This window comes from Mizuhopecten yessoensis, unplaced genomic scaffold, assembly GCF_002113885.1.
Source record: "Mizuhopecten yessoensis strain PY_sf001 unplaced genomic scaffold, ASM211388v2 scaffold3537, whole genome shotgun sequence".
NCBI classification, from domain to species: Eukaryota; Metazoa; Mollusca; class Bivalvia; order Pectinida; family Pectinidae; genus Mizuhopecten; species Mizuhopecten yessoensis.
The window spans coordinates 579169-599170 of record NW_018405094.1 but is presented as its reverse complement, the minus strand read 5'-3'; the positions used below and the strand labels follow the sequence as shown (position 1 = coordinate 599170).

General features: G+C 38.7%; 1 protein-coding gene across 1 annotated transcript in view; it reads left to right on the top strand.

Moving 5' to 3' along the window:
* Positions 1 to 19702, top strand: part of LOC110447628 (protein disulfide-isomerase TMX3-like) — a 234982-nt gene extending 215280 nt beyond the window's left edge. Inside the window, exons 11-14 of the mRNA XM_021493466.1 lie at positions 401 to 593; positions 11274 to 11342; positions 12024 to 12201; positions 17107 to 19702. Coding sequence (XP_021349141.1) covers positions 401 to 593; positions 11274 to 11342; positions 12024 to 12201; positions 17107 to 17156 — 490 coding nt within the window. The 3' untranslated portion in view covers positions 17157 to 19702. The remainder of the gene's footprint in view (positions 1 to 400; positions 594 to 11273; positions 11343 to 12023; positions 12202 to 17106) is intronic.
* The last annotated feature ends 300 nt before the right edge of the window (positions 19703 to 20002 follow it).

The window sequence follows — 20002 nt, the reverse complement described above, 5'->3', positions numbered from 1 at the left end:
TCTATTGCACATTTTTTTTTTGAATGTGGTTTGTCTTGGGATTGACAGATTGTTGATGTGTAACAAAAGTAGGTCACTGTTATACAAATCTTTACTTTTGAAGCAGATTGCCTCACCTTGCTATGCCTTGTTGTCAAATATTCTGATTGTCATTAAAATGTCAGTAAAGTTCCCATTCAACTATATTTTCTTTAAGCATCTCATTTGTAAAGGAAACATTTTACCTTCACATCATGTCAACAAATACCATACACATGTTCTTAATGTCATCAAGCAACAATTTATAATTTCCTGACTATAAAACTTCATTCCTAGTAACATGAGAATATAGTACCTTTGTACATAATTATTCTTATGACGAAATCAAGTGTAAAAATCTGTGCCTCGTTTGATGTTGAAGTGGGTTCCAGTTCCTGTGGATGTCAGACATGGAGACAGTAAACAGCATAGCCATGGCGTTTATGAAGGGTCCGGTAGTGATGTTACTGAATCCCACCACCCACTACTACTACATGCCCCTAACTCCCATACAGGACATGGCCATGGAACAACTGATGCAGTACCTAGAGGATGTCCGCGATGAAAAAGTACCTGTAAGTCAAGGTCACATTTTTGTGTGAAAAGTAAATATAAATCAAGGTCGCATGGTTGTATGAAATGTTTCTGCAGGTCAAGGTCACATTGTTGTTTGAAAAGTACCTGTAGGTCAAGGTCACATTGTTGTGTGAAAAGTACCTGTAGGTCAAAGGACACATTATTGTATGAAAAGTACCTGTAAGCCTGAGTCAAGGTCAAGCTGTTGTGTGAATGCCAAAATGTTGTCAATGTTGCAATATGATGTCAGGGACACAGTTTGATGTCAAGGTCACAGTGCCTTGCCAAGGTCATGTCAGATGACATGATGTTACCACCAGATCATACTGTACGCTTTGTTATGGTCACCGTGTGTTGTATCTGATGGTGTTGTATCAAGGTAACAGCATCATGTTAAGGTCACAGATTGTTCTGTTTATGTCACTAAGCCATGAAATAATTTCATTGTTTATGTCAAGGCCACAGTGACTGTTGTCAAGGTCACATTGTGCTGCATTATTGTCATACTGGGTTGTGTCAAGATCATTGTGTTGTGTTTTAAAACCATTCATTCAGGGCTAAAATACATAACATTCCAGTCACAATGTGTTATATTTCACAATGTATGGCCATGTTAACTAAACAATATACATCTAGAAGTCATTAGCCGACATTTTTGATCATGTCAGCTATGGCCATCAGTATTTGTCCATCATCTGTTAACAAAAGAACATCTTCTACTTCTTTTAAGAACCACTAATTTAAAGAAATTGATTCCAAACTTAGAATAAATGTTCCGTATATCTAACCAAGATTTGGTTTTTTTGCTGACCTGAAAATCCAAGATGGCTGCCATGGCTTCTGATTGGCTCAGACATTTACAGCGTATTCTCAAGAACCTCTATAGCAATTCACTTCAAGCTTATTGGACATGTTCCTGTATCAGTAAGATCAATGAAACTCATGTGAGCATTAAGGGCACTGTTAATTGTGCCTTTATATAAAATGAAAGAATGGCTCACAATACAATTGTCTTAGCCTTAATCTGTTGAGTAGCTGTTAAGCATGTTTGATCCATAAACATTTTGATTTTGGTAGCACAGGTTTTACAAGATCAATGTAAAAATTCATGTACAAGGTGAAAGACAGTAGCTGACAGAATGTACTGTCATAAAGTATTTCTCGTCCTGCCAGGACATGATCAACCTTTGACAGACTTCGACTTGATATGTTGATAAGGGTACACTTTTTTATCTGAACAACTTTTTTGCAGTAATTTCACTTCCTTGTAGAAACACGGAAGACTTTGTTCCTGGATGTTGATGGACCAAGCCCTCTGACAGTTCGGTCACACACAACTCAGATTTTGTCGATTTCAATTCAGATAAAATATTTCTGTCAAGAAGGTTATAAGCAATCTTGTTTGTATCTGTCAACACAAATGTATTTGAGAAATTTTGTATGTTTAGGGGATTGTTATAAGTAAGNGGGGGGGGAGTATCAAATACATTGAGAATTTGGAGTTGGTTTGGTCTGTTTTGATGATGGGAAGACAGCAGGATATGAGTTGTTCATTATTTTACACATGTCAACAAAAGTAATTGAATTGATAATATGTGTATTTTCAATGGGATACATCAGTTGATATAGAGCTACATTGTATATGACAGCTTACATGTACATATCAACGATTTTATGTAATCGATGTAAATAACATTGTTGATGTTCGAGACTGTTTCATGATGTAAGTGATCAACTGAGTAGTTATAGTGTTAATCACCCATGTATCAATTACTCAACGATAAAATAATCATTTGTTCAATAATGAAATAGCATCTTTTGCATTGAACAAGCTAAATACAAAGGACACATGTATGATTAACCAGTGATGTCATTCTTTAAGTGTAGTAACAGAGTCCTATACAGACACAACTAAAAGTGTGAGGTTGACATGATGTGGGGGGGTGTACAAGAAATGATTAGTCCTCAAGATTTTCTTATAACATAAGATATAAAAAAAAAACACTGAAAAATGTCAATCATTTCTGCCGTCACGTCTGCCGTTCCTTAAAACTTGTGTAGGTACAATTCGAGGACTGTTCGTATTTGTTACAAGTGCATCTGTTTGGATTTTATCAGCGATATATGATATTGCAGTCATTGAGTCATTGAGAAGTTCTGTAAAGTATTTACGTTTTATTCACCTGTTTAATAAGAAGTTGTGTAAGACACTCCCACGTAGGCCAGTGAAACAACTTGCATCATATTAGGTTTAAGTAGATTGGTTTACTTTTAAAGAAAGAATGATATCAAAAATGTGTGGCAGATATTTTAAAAGACATTTAACCCGTTATTGCTTTGCTCTACTGTATATTATGTGGTGTGTTTTTCATTTCCGATTCTAGGTCTAATGCATACTAACCATTAAGAGATTGTAACTGTTGAATTGTATCCAGATGTTTAGAATTTCCCTGTTTTTTGGTTTTATGATTTAGTGCACTTTTCATTAAATGACCAATGTTAGGACATGAGGTTGCTTGGAGGAGTTATACACAGGTGTCCTCAAATCAAGTACTTTTCTATGCTATATTGTCTATATCTCAAGAATGTCAAATGTTCTTGTTGAAAATTCCCAAGATTTCCTCACCAACACTTTGTACATCATCAAGTCATTGCAATTGTTTGATGGTCTCATGATGGTTTTTCTTTCTATTCTTCATCAGATTGATTAAATACTCTGTTTATCTCGACATATTTACACTGTTCAAACAACTTTTTACAGTTAAGATTATAAAGCAATTGTCTATGCTTTTGGGTCAAAATTTGTTTGTTATGAAGCTATTGCCAAAGTTTGTTCAATAAGAATTTCCCCAGCTGTTGTTTATAGTAGTTACTTGAGTTCTCTGTTGACTTGTTTAGGGAGAATTACCCCCCACTTAAAATATCTTATATCTAAACAAAAGTGCTGTGAAATCAAAGTTGGGTTGCACTTCCTGCTCCGGTATGATACTTGGGTCAGTTACAGACACGCTAACAACCTATCATTGACATTATTACTCGAACTTTGCCTCGTCAGACATTGTAAGTACTAAGTTAGTAAATTATGGGGTAACAGTGATAAAGATATTTCACCATGATGTTTACATACAAAATGACTTTGAATTGGATATAACAGTGAATTATTACTGATAAAATTGATACAAAATTGGAATAAGATATGCAAGTCATTTATGGAACTTTTTGATTGCCTCAGTTTCGAAACTGTAGATAGGCACCTTTGGAGAAAGTCGTCAAACCTATAAGATATATAAATGATTATCATCTAGACGTAATTTTTACAACTCCAGTAGATATCTGGGTATCTACTTCCTGAGTACTTAAATCGCTGATCAGATATATGACATGTGTGCACTCGTTATGTTTTAGAATAAATCAGCTATATTTACTTAACTTGAATTAAAAAAAATGGAACTGGTATAAAGTAATATCAAATCTATATCAAAGAGGCCTTCTTCATTTTAAACTGTGCTTATATCAGATTTCTTGAAATAAAAATAAAATCTATAAATATTTTAAAATTTCTATCAAATCATCCTGCAAACGGTTTTCTATGGGTTAAGTGCTGACACGAAATTTTGAAATGGGATTTTTATGATGAAATAAAACAGGAAATAACAGAAAATGATACATCTGCTATTCATATGAAGTAACAGGTGCTTGATTTCTAGTAAATGAAAATATATTTATATATATCGTCTACTTCAGTAATGCTTAATAAAGAACCCATTAAAATTTATCGAAAAGTGTACAGTGTAAACTTAATCTTGATCAGATGTGAAAATCACTGATATTTCTAAAGATGTCTATTTTAACCTAACTCACATTAGCATCCAGATTGCACGTTCAGATACTTCACACAAATATATTCACTGATGTAAGATAACCTAACAGTGATTTGTTTTTCAAATTTAAATCACCAAGAAATATCATTTCAGGCATGATTTTGAAAATCAACCTTTATAATAATGAAGTGACATATATTGTGTCTATGTATACCAGTCTTTGATAGTGTGGACGTCCCTCTCTCTGTATACCAGTCTTTGATAGTATGGAGGCCCTATCTCAGTATACCAGACTGTGTATACCAGTCTGTGATAGTATGAACGTCCCTCTCTCTGTATACCAGTCTGTGATAGTGTGGATGCCATATTATCTGTATACCAGTCTGTGATAGTGTGGATGCCCTATTATCTGTATACCAGTCTGTGATAGTGTGGATGCCCTATTCTCTGTATAACAGTCTTTGATAGTGTGGATGCACCACACTCTCTGTATACCAGTCTGTGATGGCGTGGATGCCCTATTCTCTCTATAACAGTCTTTGAGAGTGTGTACACCACCCTCTCTGTAAACCAGTCTGTGATAGTGTGGACGCCCTCTTCTCTGTATACCAGTCTGTGATAGTGTGGACACCACTCTCTCTGTAAACCAGTCTGTGATAGTGTCGACACCACACTCTCTCTATACCAGTCTGTGATAGTGTGCACCTCCCTCTCTCTGTATACCAGTCTGTGATAGTGTGAATGTCCCTCTCTCTGTATACCAGTCTGTGATAGTGTGGACACCACACTCTGTAAACCAGTCTGTGATAGTGTGGACTCCCTATTCTCTGTATACCAGACTGTGATAGTGTGGACACCACACTCTCTGTATACCAGTCTGTGATGGTGTGGATGCCCTATTCTCTCTATAACAGTCTTTGAGAGTGTGTACACCACACTCTCTGTAAACCAGTCTGTGATAGTGTCGACACCACACTCTCTCTATACCAGTCTGTGATAGTGCGGACACCACACTCTCTGTATACCAGTCTGTGATGGTGTGGATGCCCTATTCTCTGTATAACAGTCTTTGAGAGTGTGTACACCATACTCTCTGTAAACCAGTCTGTGATAGTGTGGACACCACACTCTGGAAACCAGTCTGTGATAGTGTGGACTCCCTATTCTCTGTATACCAGTCTGTGATAGTGTGGATGCCCCCTCTCTGTTTAACCGTCTGTGATAGTGTGGATGTCCCTCTATCTGTATACCAGTCTGTGATAGTGTGGATGTCCCCTCTCTGTATAACCGTCTGTGATAGTGTGGATGTCCCTCTATCTGTATACCAGTCTGTGATAGTGTGGATGTCCCTCTCTCTGTATACCAGTCTGTGATAGTGTGGATGCCCTATTCTCTGTATAACAGTCTTTGATAGTGTGGACACCATACTCTCTGTATACCAGTCTGTGATGGTGTGGATGCCCTATTCTCTGTATAACAGTCTTTGAGAGTGTGTACACCACACTCTCTGTAAACCAGTCTGTGATAGTGTGGACGCCCTATTCTCTGTATACCAGTCTGTGATAGTGTGGACGCCCTATTCTCTGTATAACAGTCTGAGATAGTGTGGATGCCCTATTCTCTGTATAACAGTCTGTGATAGTGTGGACACCACACTCTCTGTAAACCGGTCTGTGATAGTGTGGACACCACACTCTCTGTATACCAGTCTGTGATAGTGTGGATGCCTTATTCTCTGTATAACAGTTGATGATAGTGTGGATGCCCTATTCTCTGTATACCAGTCTGTGATAGTGTGGATGCCCTATTCTCTGTTTAACAGCCTTTGATAGTGTGGACTCCATGCTCTCTGTATACCAGTCTGTGATAGTGTGGACACTACACTCTCTCTATACCAGTCTGTGATAGTGTGTGCACCACACTCTCTGTATACCAGTCTGTGATAGTGTTGACACCACACTCTGTATATCAGTCTGTGATAGTGTGGACACCACACTCTCTGTATACCAGTCTGTGATAGTGCAGACACCACACTCTCTGTATACCAGTCTGTGATAGTGCAGACACCACACTCTCTCTGTATACCAGTCTGTGATAGTGCAGACACCACACTCTCTCTGTATACCAGTCTGTGATAGTGTGGACACCACACTCTCTTCATACCAGTATTTGATAGTGCGGACACCACACTCTCTGTATACCAGTCTGTGATAGTGTGGATGTCCCTCTCTCTGTATACCAGTCTGTGATAATGTGGATGTCCCCTCTCTGTATACCAGTCTGTGATAGTATGGATGTCCCTCTATCTGTATACCAGTCTGTGATAGTATGGAAGTCCCTCTCTGTATACCAGTCTGTGATAGTGTGGACGCCCTGTTCTCTGTATACCAGTCTGTGATAGTGTGGACACCACACTCTCTGTAAACCAGTCTTTGATAGTGTGGACACCACACTCTTTGTAAACCAGTCTGTGATAGTGTGGGCGCCCTATTCTCTGTATACCAGTATTTGATAGTGTGGACGCCCTATTCTCTGTATACCAGTCTGTGATAGTGTGGACTCCCTATTCTCTGTATACCAGACTGTGATAGTGTGGACACCATACTCTCTGTAAACCGGTCTGTGATAGTGAGGACACCAAACTCTCTGTATACCAGTCTGTGATGGTGTGGATGCCTTATTCTCTGTATAACAGTCTTTGATAGTGTGGATGCCCTATTCTCTGTATACCAGTCTTTGATAGTGTGGACGCCCTATTCTCTGTATACCAGTCTGTGATAGTGTGGATGCCCTATTGTCTGTATAACAGTCTTTGATAGTGTGGACACCATGCTCTCTGTATACCAGTCTGTGATAGTGTGGACACCACACTCTCTCTGTATACCAGTCTGTGATAGTGTGGACCCCACACTCTCTGTATACCAGTCTGTGATAGTGCAGACACCACACTCTCTCTATATCAGTCTGTGATAGTGCAGACACCACACTCCTCTCTGTAAACCGGTCTGTGATAGTGAGTACACCAAACTCTCTGTATACCAGTCTGTGATAGTGTTGACACCACACTCTCTGGGGGCCAGTCTGTGATAGTGTGGACACCACACTCTGTAAACCAGTCTGTGATAGTGTGGATGTCCCTCTCTCTGTATACCAGTCTGTGATAGTGTCGACACCACGCTCTCTCTGTATACCAGTCTGTGATAGTGTCGACACCACACTCTCTCTGTATACCAGTCTGTGATAGTGAGGACACCACACTCTCTCTGTATACCAGTCTGTGATAGTGCAGACACCACACTCTCTCTGTATACCAGACTGTGATAGTGTGGACACCACACTCTCTGTAAACCGGTCTGTGATAGTGTGGACACCAAACTCTCTGTATACCAGTCTGTGATGGTGTGGATGCCTTATTCTCTGTATAACAGTCTTTGATAGTGTGGATGCCCTATTCTCTGTATCCCAGTCTGTGATAGTGTGGATGCCCTATTCTCTGTATACCAGTCTGTGATAGTGTGGATGCCCTATTATCTGTATACCAGTCTGTGATAGTGTGGATGCCCTATTATCTGTATACCAGTCTGTGATAGGGTGGATGCCCTATTCTCTGTATACCAGTCTGTGATAGTGTGGACCCCACTCTCTCTGTATACCAGTCTGTGATAGTGCGGATACCACACTCTCTGTATACCAGTCTGTGATAGTGCGGATACCACACTCTCTGTATACCAGTCTGTGATAGTGTCGACACCACACTCTCTCTATACCAGTCTGTGATAGTGCAGACACCACAATCTCTCTGTATACCAGACTGTGATAGTGTGGACACCACCCTCTCTGTAAACCGGTCTGTGATAGTGTGGACATCAAACTCTCTGTATACCAGTCTGTGATGGTGTGGATGCCTTATTCTCTGTATAACAGTCTTTGATAGTGTGGACACCATACTCTCTGTATACCAGTCTGTGATAGTGTGGACACCACACTCTCTTCATACCAGTATTTGATAGTGCGGACACCACACTCACTCTATACCAGTCTGTGATAGTGCGGACACCACACTCTCTGTATACCAGTCTGTGATAGTGTGGACACCACACTCTCTCTAAATCAGTCTGTGATAGTGCAGACACCACACTCTCTGTATACCAGTCTGTGATAGTGCAGACACCACACTCTCTCTATACCAGTCTGTGATAATGTGGATACCCCACTCTTGGTATACCAGTCTGTGATAGTGTGGATACCCCACTCTTGGTATACCAGTCTGTGATAATGTGGATACCCCACTCTTGGTATACCAGTCTGTGATAATGTGGATACCCCACTTGTGATAGTGCAGACACCACACTCTCTCTGTATACCAATCTGTGATAGTGCAGACACCACACTCTCTCTATACCAGTCTGTGATATTGTCGACACCATACTCTTTGTATACCAGTCTGTGATAGTGCAGACACCACACTCTCTCTATATCAGTCTGTTATAGTGCGGACACCACACTCTCTATACCAGTCTGTGATAGTGCAGACACCACACTCTCTCTGTATACCAATCTATGATAGTGCAGACACCACACTCTCTCTATATCAGTCTGTGATAGTGCAGACACCACCCTCTCTCTATACCAGTCTGTGATAGTGCAGACACCACACTCTCTCTATACCAGTCCGTGATATTGTGGATACCCCACTCTTGGTATACCAGTCTGTGATAATGTGGATACCCCACTCTTGGTATACCAGTTTGTGATAATGTGGATACCACACTCTCTCTATCCCAGTCTGTGATAGTGCAGACACCCCACTCTCTCTATACCAGTCTGTGATAATGAGGATACCACACTCTGTCTATACCAGTCTGTGATAGTGCAGACACCACTCTCTCTCTGTATACCAATCTGTGATAGTGCAGACACCACACTCTCTCTGTATACCATTCTGTGATAGTGCAGACACCACACTCTCTCTATGCCAGTCTGTGATAATGTGGATACCCCACTCTTTGTGTACCAGTCTGTGATAGTGCAGACACCACACTCTCTCTATACCAGTTTGTGATAATGTGGATACCACACTCTCTCTATACCAGTCTGTGATAATGTGGATACCACACTCTGTCTATACCAGTCTGTGATAGTGCAGACACCACACTCTCTCTATACCAGTCCGTGATATTGTGGATACCCCACTCTTGGTATACCAGTCTGGGATAGTGCAGACACCACACTCTCTCTATACCAGTCCGTGATATTGTGGATACCCCACTCTTGGTATACCAGTCTGGGATAGTGCAGACACCACACTCTCTCTATACCAGTCCGTGATATTGTGGATACCCCACTCTTGGTATACCAGTCTGGGATAGTGCAGACACCACACTCTCTCTATACCAGTCCGTGATATTGTGGATACCCCACTCTTGGTATACCAGTATGTGATAATGTGGATACCCCACTCTTGGTATACCAGGCTGTGATAGTGTGGATACCCCACTCTTGGTATACCAGTCTGGGATAGTGCAGACACCACACTCTCTCTATACCAGTCCGTGATATTGTGGATACCCCACTCTTGGTATACCAGTCTGGGATAGTGCAGACACCACACTCTCTCTATACCAGTCCGTGATATTGTGGATACCCCACTCTTGGTATACCAGTCTGTTATAATGTGGATACCCCACTCTTGGTATACCAGCCTGTGATAATGTGGATACCCCACTCTTGGGATACCAGTCTGTGATAATGTGGATACCCCTCTCTTGGTATACCAGTCTGTGATAATGTGGATCCCCCACCCTCTCTATACCAGTCTGTGATAATGTGGATCCCCCACTCTCTGTATACCAGTCTGTGATAATGGGGATACCCCACTGTTGGTATACCAGTCTGTGATAATGTGGATACCACACTCTGTCTATACCAGTCTGTGATAGTGCAGACACCCCACTCTCTCTATACCAGTCTGTGATAATGTGGATCCCCCACTCTCTGTATACCAGTCTGTGATAATGGGGATACCCCACTGTTGGTATACCAGTCTGTGATAATGTGGATACACCACTCTTGGTATACCAGTCTGTGATAATGTGGATACCCCACTCTCTGTATACCAGTCTGTGATAATGTGGATACCCCACTCTTGGTATACCAGTCTGTGATAGTGTGGATACCCCCCTCTTGGTATACCAGTCTGTGATAGTGTGGAGACCCCACTCTTGGTATACCAGTCTGTGATAGGGTGGATACACCACTCTTGGTATACCAGTCTGTGATAATGTGGATACCCCACAGTCTGTGATAGTGCGGACACCACACTCTCTCTATACCAGTCTGTGATAGTGCGGACACCACACTCTCTCTATACCAGTCTGTGATAATGTGGATACCCCAATCTTGGTATACCAGTCTGTGATAGTGTGGATCCCCCACTCTTGGTATACCAGTCTGTGATAGTGGTCATACCCCACTCTTGGTATACCAGTCTCTGTGATAGTGCAGACACCACACTCTCTCTATACCAGTCTGTGATAATGTGGATACCCCAATCTTGGTATACCAGTCTGTGATAGTGTGGATACCCCACTCTTGGTATACCATTGCAATGAAAACCGATGGCTATACATGTGTTTCGTTTGGAATGGACAGGTTTATAATATATCACTGGTTAATGTGTAAAAATGTATCCTGTCTAGAACCTTTATCTTGAGGTCTGGTTTACAAAGGATCCCTGAGTTTTTACAGTAGAGTTACATTGACTGTCACAAAGTGTCAACTCACAGGGAGTCATTTACAGGGCTAAAAGGAAAAATCGTTTATACTCATGTATCTCTTTTTTGTCTTATTTTCTAATAGGCGCTCGGAGGAACAGGATTTTTCCAGAGGCTAAAGAGAGTCTTCTACGACCTTATTGTCATGGTGGTTGTAAGTATTTATCGTTTGTCATCCATATGTAAGCTTTTCACCTCCCAATAAGTTAGGTTTAGGTATCGACAATGTTTTAATGTTAGGCCTTTTGGCTTTCTCAAACTAAGATTCTTCCTCAAAATCTAAAACTGTTCTTTCCACATTGGGATAACAAACCCAAATGCAAAGTACAGTTGACTGCCAAACACTTAAAGACTGACCTTCAAACACTATGGTTGACCACCTATCAATAAGACTGACCCTCAAACACTATGGTTGAGCACCTATCAATAAGACTGACCTTCAAACACTATGGTTGCCCACCTATCAATAAGACAGACCTTCAAACACTATGGTTGACCACCTATCAATAAGACTAACCATCAAACACCAAGGTTGACCATTCAACTCAAATTTTGACCATCTTTCTGTCTCTGTCGTCCTTCGTCTCCGTATTTTTCCGTCTCTGGCGCTGTCCGTACTTGTCTCTTTGGGTCACTATGTCTTTGTCTTTGTGACTTTTTTTGTTTTTCCTCTCTAATGATATGCTCAAACTAAAATACTTACCGCACGCACATGGTAGCAGCTCAAGATTGTCTATCGCAATATCACCTTTTGTATTTGTAGCTTCACCGACAAGTATTTTCTTCTGTTGGTGATTTTGATGCTAGAAGTTGTATTTGCTGATTCTGATTCTAGGGAGTGTGGCAATCATCACGCTGGCTGTTCCTTCTGATGTTCGGCCTCCCCACTACTGTGATAAGTGTTGTCTGCTACAGCCTGTGCTGTATGGATACCGTGGATGATTTACCAGAGAGTGAAGATGAAAACTCTGAAGATGAACAGGAACTACTACCCCAAGCTCCACTAGAACCTGGTAATCAAATCTTAGTCATCTCAGACAATGGGTAATCCTAAAGTCAGAGATCCTAAACAGATCCTAAAGTCACAAAGATCCTGAAATTCTGAAATATTTCATACAGATTCTACATTCACTGAGATCTTATTGTAATACTAATGCTAGAAAGATTATTTCACGGAGATTCTAAATATATCATGCATTCACAGAGATTTTAAACATATCGTGCATTCACTGAGAGTCTAAATGTATCCTACAGTTACCAGAATCCAAAACATCTCTTACAATGCAATCACTGAGATTATAAATATATACTACAGTTACCAGAATCCAAAACATCTCTTACAATGCAATCACTGAGGTTCTAAATATATCCTTCAGTCACCAGTATCCAAAACATCTCTTACAATGCAATCACTGAGGTTCTAAATATATCCTACAGTCACCGGTATCCAAAACATCTCTTACAATGCTATCACTGAGATACTAAATATATCCTACAGTCACTGAGATACTAAATATATCCTACAGTCACCAATATCCAAAACATGGTAAAAAAACTATAATTGAACTACATCCGTTTACACTTTAAGGATGAATCTTTTTCCGGACCGAATTTTTTCGTAAAACTTTCCTTAACATTCTAGCCTGCTCCCTCACCCTGTAAATCATCAGGTTTGGCTGATGTATACTTCCACAAATTGACAGTGAAAAACAACATTGTTTTACATCCGTGGAATTCCTCAATGAAATATGCAGGGCAGTGAAATACATTATATTCAAAGTAGTTTTCTTTCAAAGATGGAGTCAATGAGTCTTGACAGCCGCTAACATTCTGCTTTCTTCGGGATCTGCATGAAGTATCTTTAGACCACAAAAATGATTTATTTGCCAACTTGAGCTGTACATTTTTTTCCAACTTGGCCTACAACCTACAACAATTGATAGAAATTGTTCTGTTCATATAACTCAGGATTCTTTTAGTGTTTACTTTAAAAGCTCTCTGAACAAAATTATGTTGAAAATATTTGTTTTTGGTAGGTTTTAGCCATATCTCTACATAAGAGTCAAATTTTTGAATTCATCTTTTGTTTTGTATGTGTAATACTGTAAGCTACATACAGGCCATATCCCAGACCATTCAATATTTGCCTGGCACGCACCATATCTGCCCAGAGGATTCTATATAACTTCTGGTTCAACAATTTTAAAAAGAACCATGCCTCACTCATTTATTCTGTGTAAAACATTCTGGTAGTGTACAACATGAATATGCATCTGTATTTGTGATGCTGTTCATTGTACTTGATTTAAAGGTAGAACATGATTATATGAAACATGAATCACTTTCCTGTGTGTTTTATTTGGTACTGCTATATAATGTTGATGTTATAGAGTAGTATAGAATAAAAAGTTTACAAAAGGTGACCACTTCCATATCCTACTCCCTATCAACCCTCAACACATATCAACCCTCGACCCATATCAACCCTCAGGCCTTTAGCCCCTTGGGCTAATTCAGATTAGATACGGAAATGGTCGTGTGATGACCTCTTAATATTTTTCCCTGATTACATGATAAACTTAATGTAGGTCCTGTCTGAATAAACCTTGTTGTGTGGAGGATATTTTCCTACAACAAGTTAAAGGTAACAAACTTTTACTGTATCGGTGTATAGAGATATAACTGGGAAGCTCTAGAGGCCCCCTGATGTGATGTTGTCACTAATAATATACTTGTCATAACACTACAACTGTTAGGGTATTACACTTGATCTGTGTAATAGAGTTCCTGCTTCTACAAGGGATTGTTATAGTGTTCTAAAGGTTTCTAATTTTGGAAAAACTTGTAGAAAAATATAAATGTTCCCTGCAGCTGTGTGCATGCAGTGTAACGCATCACTCATACTGCCATATCCACTAAATGTACGATGTTTGTCCATATAGCTTACAGGTATATTTCCAAACACTTGTGTCAGAATCAGCAGTATATTATGAAATAGTTCTGGTTGTTCCAAGCTCTTTGTGTCAGATTGAAGCTGAAAAAACAGGTTTAGGACTATCACTGCTACCTAACGTCCTTGACAAATGTTAGTAACAACCAGCCATATTACTTTGTCCTTTTGACTCTTTGATAGCAAGTTAAGAAACACCATTTGTGTCTGTTCTGACTTCCTTTGGTTATACCTATTGATTGATGTTAAGATTTGTTTGGTTGAGCTGACTTTCCTCTTTGAGTTTGTTATTTAAAGCTGAAAACAAAATCTCAGAGCTGGGTGTAAAGTGTCATCTCTCTTTAGTTATATTAAGAAGTAAACAGAAATTTAACAACTCCTGATGCCATGTTTCCATGAAGTGTATTCTTTTGCCTGGTAACTAACCTGTTTCAGCCTAGTTTTCAGGCCGTCACCAGGGCACAGGAGCTCTTGCAGTTCTGATTTTACAAGCACCACTAGTAATGTTTTGTCTCCATCTTCTGTTAGTGTGATGACAGTTGTACACAAGAACCACCAACAATTTGAGTTTTAGCATAGTTTTATGTGCTGTTTTTATACAACCGTCAAATTTGACGGCAGTATTATGGTATGGCGTTGTCCGTCCGTCCGGCGTAAACTTTGTTTGTCCGGCAATCTCCTCCTACATTTTTCCAACAATCTCTTTCAAACTTGGTATACATTATAACCATGATATGAAGTTGTGTCTCCCTTAAAAGAATTTTGATTCGACAATTTTTCCAAAAGTTATTGCCCTTTGTTCATTTCAGTATTTGATTTTTGTCCGGAAATCTCCTCCTTCATTTTTCAACGGATCTCTTTGAAACTTGGTATACTTTATAATCATGATATGAAGTTGTGTCTCCCTTAATAGAATTTTGAATCGATGATTTTTGCAAAAATTTTTGCCTTTTGTTAATTTTCAGTATTTGATTTTTTGTCTGAAGATTTTCTCCTACATTTATTATAGCATATCAGCTAACCACTCTTAGAATGATGCAGATCTTATTTCAATGTAAGAAAGTATATAACACTATATTGCATTCGAAGGGCATATTTTGTTCCGCCCCGCGGTACTCTTGTTAAGTTTTATAATATCTGACCAAAGTCCATAATCAAAGGTTGTTGTATGTACCCCATATAACTAGAGGTCACCTTTTGACAATCATGCTTGTAGAAAGAAAAAATTCACATTGACTGTCATTTAAAAGTATTACAACAGGTACTGTTGTAACATACCTGAGCTTTAAGTTGATTTACAAAGCTCACCAAAGGTATAAATCAAGATAAAGAAAGCTTCTAGTGTACTTTTAAGACATTTAGACAAACCACCTGGATGTTTTACATGCCCAACCTTAATGAATTACCTCCCTTTGGGGATTAGGACTCGGGTGAGAAATTCCCGCCCTCACCTGTAAACATATAACCTGTCACCTTTAACCAGCCATCTGAAATACGACATGTTACAATATTACATCCAGTTCCAGAATTTAGAGGCTGACAATTTTCGTCTTACAAAGCAAAAATATTTTGTTCTTTAAAGAATGGGTTTGTATTGCATCAGTGTAAGTTTTGTTGTTTAAATTACGCCTCCCCTAGGGAACAAGAGAGACATGGTATTAGTACTGATTCTTCTGCTCTGGGTCTTCTTTAATTTGATAATATCTTGTCTGGGCAATATCTTTTAAACTGTTAAAGATATCTTGATGGAACTTAGATGTATACCTTCATCACCAACAAAAGGTGTAATTAGGTCATGATGACTTCACCTCCAGGTCAAAGGTCAAATAAAGTGTCATTTAAAAAAGAAGAGCTTAATCTTGTCTGGACTGTAAAATTTAAATTGCTGAAAATATGTTGATTACCTGCGTCACCCACAGAGGGTGTGCTGTAAGTGTACTTCACTTAGGTCATCATGACACCTCTAGGTCAAAGGTCAGTTAGGTCCAAAACACAAACATATGGCTAATAAGGGGGGATAAACATGTATTTTTCTTCACAAATATAAGTCATTTTACAGTATCCTAGGAGTGAATTGTTATCTTTGGCAATAACTGCACTTCAGTAGAGCAGAGAAACTTTCTTTAGCTGTGTAAGTGTTAAATTGGTCAGTTTCCTCAATGTTACCAGTCAGACTGAGAAGTGCCCCCTCACAGAAGAGACAGATGAGTGTGTCTGTTGTAGACTCTCCTGTGTGTAAGTTAATTGTGTGGTCATTAAGCTGACTGTGATGCATTATAATCTCTCGCTCAACATATACTTGCCAAATCCTCCTATTTTGATGGGAGTCTCCTGGTTTTCTCCCTCATTTTTCACCTATGAAAATCACCTGATTTTTGTTTATACGTCTTATTGCCTAAATTTAATTAATTGTATAGAACAGTTTAAATTACTGAATTTTACTTAATTGTTTTGTCAAATAGAGGTTATTGTAAGATTTTTTTAGGATAGTTTTTCATGGGATTTAAGTTTGAAATGTTCCATGCATTAACCTGAAAATAATTTCCATATAATTGACATAAAAAATGAGTTTGAATGATATATTTGTGTATACTAAAAAAGAAACCTGTAGAAACTTATTCATATCCTGCACTTTTTAAAAAGATCAACAAACCAATTCAAGCTTGCTGTATGTAAACTCATGAAAAGAAGTTTTGATGGTCTACATAATTTTTAACATTAAATTATAAAAACAACCTGCTAGCTAGGCTCTGTATAAACACATAACAATAACTGAAAAATATTAGATATTATTGCAGCATTAGGGTTGTAGAGGATGAAGGTAAAATGTCATGAGCAAGAAAGGGCAATTTTTACTTCTTTTTACAACTAAGCGATAGCAGATAGTTTGCTGTTCTAGATATAGAAGATATAGATATATATTTAAATAATTTCATATGTTTATTGAAGTACATGGTTTCTTCTCCAGATGATACTGAACAACCAATGGCAGTGCCAGGACACGAGAAGTCAGAGTGATGCATGATGGGATACGATTATTTAACAAAGATGGGATATACCTCACCTCCGTAACTGACATCACCATGGAAACATGATGGCATAACAATTGACATTTCTTTGTCATCAAAATAGCTATCACTAAGGACACCTTTAGTGACTAGAGTAGTGACATCATCATCTAATTATCATCACAATGACATTATTGGTTACACTATACCGATATCACTGGCTGGTGACAAATCACAATTGATAAAAAAAGGTAAAAATACAGTTGAACTAGTGACATCATAATGACCTCATAAAGTGACATAATTATGACCTTACTAGTGACATCATCATGACCTCATAAAATGACATCATTGTGACCTTACTAGTGACATCAACATGACCTCAATTTGATATCACAGGTGACATCACAAAAACCTGGTTAGAGACATCATAATCATTATGACATCACAAACACCCCACAAGTGACATCACAAAGCTGTCAGGGGGAAAATTGCAGATAGTGTCGTTTCAGTGGTTGGAACTCACAAAGCATAGTTTATTCATTAGTGACTTTGTTTACTTCTTATTTACTTGTTTTGATTTTTGGTGCTTGAAAGATATAAATAAGACAGAAAAAAACTTTGGGATCTTTCTTGTTGTTTGTGGGTGTAATATGTTGTTTTTGATTGGATGTTAGTAATGTTGTTTTTGATTGGATGTTGGTAATGTTGTTTTTGATTGGATGTTGATTATTTTAATTATGTTTGAATGATATTTCGGATGTGTATTGAGGTATAATTAGTTAGAGTGTGTGAACACTTATTGGAAGCCGTGATTTGTATGATCAAGACACTAAACCATAGTCCACACACCTCTCCAAATATAAGATATACATGTACTGTTAAACTTAGGTGTTGGCTCGAGGGATGAAGTGAGTTTCTGGTTCAACGAGACCTGTGTTCATGAAACTGTTCCCATGCTCAAACTCAAGGTTTTGTACTCACTGATTTTGTTCTCTTGCTCAAGTCGTATTCATGAAAATGTCTGTGCTTAGGAGCTGTACTCTTATCCAAACTCCACTTACATGTATGGCAGCTGGCAGAATCATCAACAGAGAGATAAGAAAATATGTACTTTCAAGGCCTAGAGTGTTTTGGAACACCAAAATCCACCAATGGCAGAGGAAGATGTTTTCTGATGTTTTCAAGTCTGGCCAGCCACAAGTGAAAACGTTTTTCACTGCTATCTCTAGATCTCTTGCAGGTCATGATGACTTAAAGATACTTTGAAACAGGTGTCTTGCTACAGTTAGTTGGTGACTCTAGATCTATTTCACAACCTATTGTAAGCAGATCTAGAGTGATTCAACAAATAATAGGGGCCCTTGCTCAACTTTCAAATTTCAAACAGGTGAAGAAGCCAGGACAAACAACTATGCAAGAAGTTGGCCTTATTATGTCCTCTGCCATGATGACAAAGTGTGAATAAGATCATGTGATGGGCACCATGTTAGCCTCCAAACATTAGAGAGTTCACTAGGTTACCAAACTCAGCAGAGAACATTCTCAGGTAATTTGATGAATATAAATGTTGAGTACTTTCTCACTGGAGCACAAACTTGAGCAAGAGCACAAAAAATGAGTTTGAGCATGAGAATGGCTTCAGGAGTACAAGGCTAGGGTCTACTTCCGTGGACAAAGCTGAAACATGATTCTTAAAGTATTCAGTAGGTATAGTTCCACAACAAATTTACGTACAAAGCTAATTTTATTTCATCACTGAAACAGCTGAACCAATGTTTTGGTCATTCATTTTATTTTGGAAGACATAATTTGAGTTTTCAAAATTATGCATGAACATCTTGGCTTAGCTGGCTAGTACTCTACATCTTTTACAAACATAGTGTGTTTGTTGTACATTGCTAGTGTAACAGGAAAGGAAAAATGCAAAGACCAAACCGGGATTCCAACCGGGAACCCCCAAACTCTAGACAGATGCTCTAACCAATTGAGCGACCTGGTTGCTGACAATCCACCCTGCAGTCCAGTTCCGCTACACCTTATACCTCTAGATCTGTAGTGCAGTTTGTCTGGTATTGAAAATGTATATGATGTTTTAAAGTAACATATTAAACATTTATGTACAATATAAGGTAAAAGATTTTTTGGGGATTCAAATAATGATTGATTCAGGGAGATTTAAAACAGCACTGCATGGCTATTGAATAACATTATATCAGTAGATGAAATCTTTTTAGGAATGTTGTGATGGGTTTATTATTGGGTTTTGGTGACTTGTAAACATGCTTACCTACTCTTAGTGGAAATGAGGTCATTTCTAATTTAGACAGGTACAAAAGATGAATATATGTACCTCAATACCACTATAACTCCACAAATTAGCCATCCCTTTTTGTTCTTCAGTGAAGAGTGAAGCCATTTCATCATCCAATTAGGATATGTCTGTTTTATAGAGAGGCACAGCAAGCAAATGTAACAAAAACACACAGACTTACAAATCAGTAGGGTGGGGACTTTCTCAAAGGGAGTTGATGCTATTTTAAAAGTTAGTAAAACAGTTTATATGNCCCCCCCAGTTGTTTGATAGCTATTCAGTGATAGGAAACTCAATTGTCTCTTGTAACAAACCCAAGTAAAACTCTATCTCACATTTTAATCAGTTTTCAGCAGATTTTAGCACTTCATTCCTGCAACAGCTAGAGAAAGACCTTCAGGCATTGGATCAGTACTACTAGTGTGTCTGTCTATCAGTATATAGATCTGTCAGTAACCTCATGTAGGTATGGCTTTGTCTGTCTATCAGTATATAGATCTGTCAATAACCTCATGTAGGTATAGCTTTGTCTGTCTATCAGT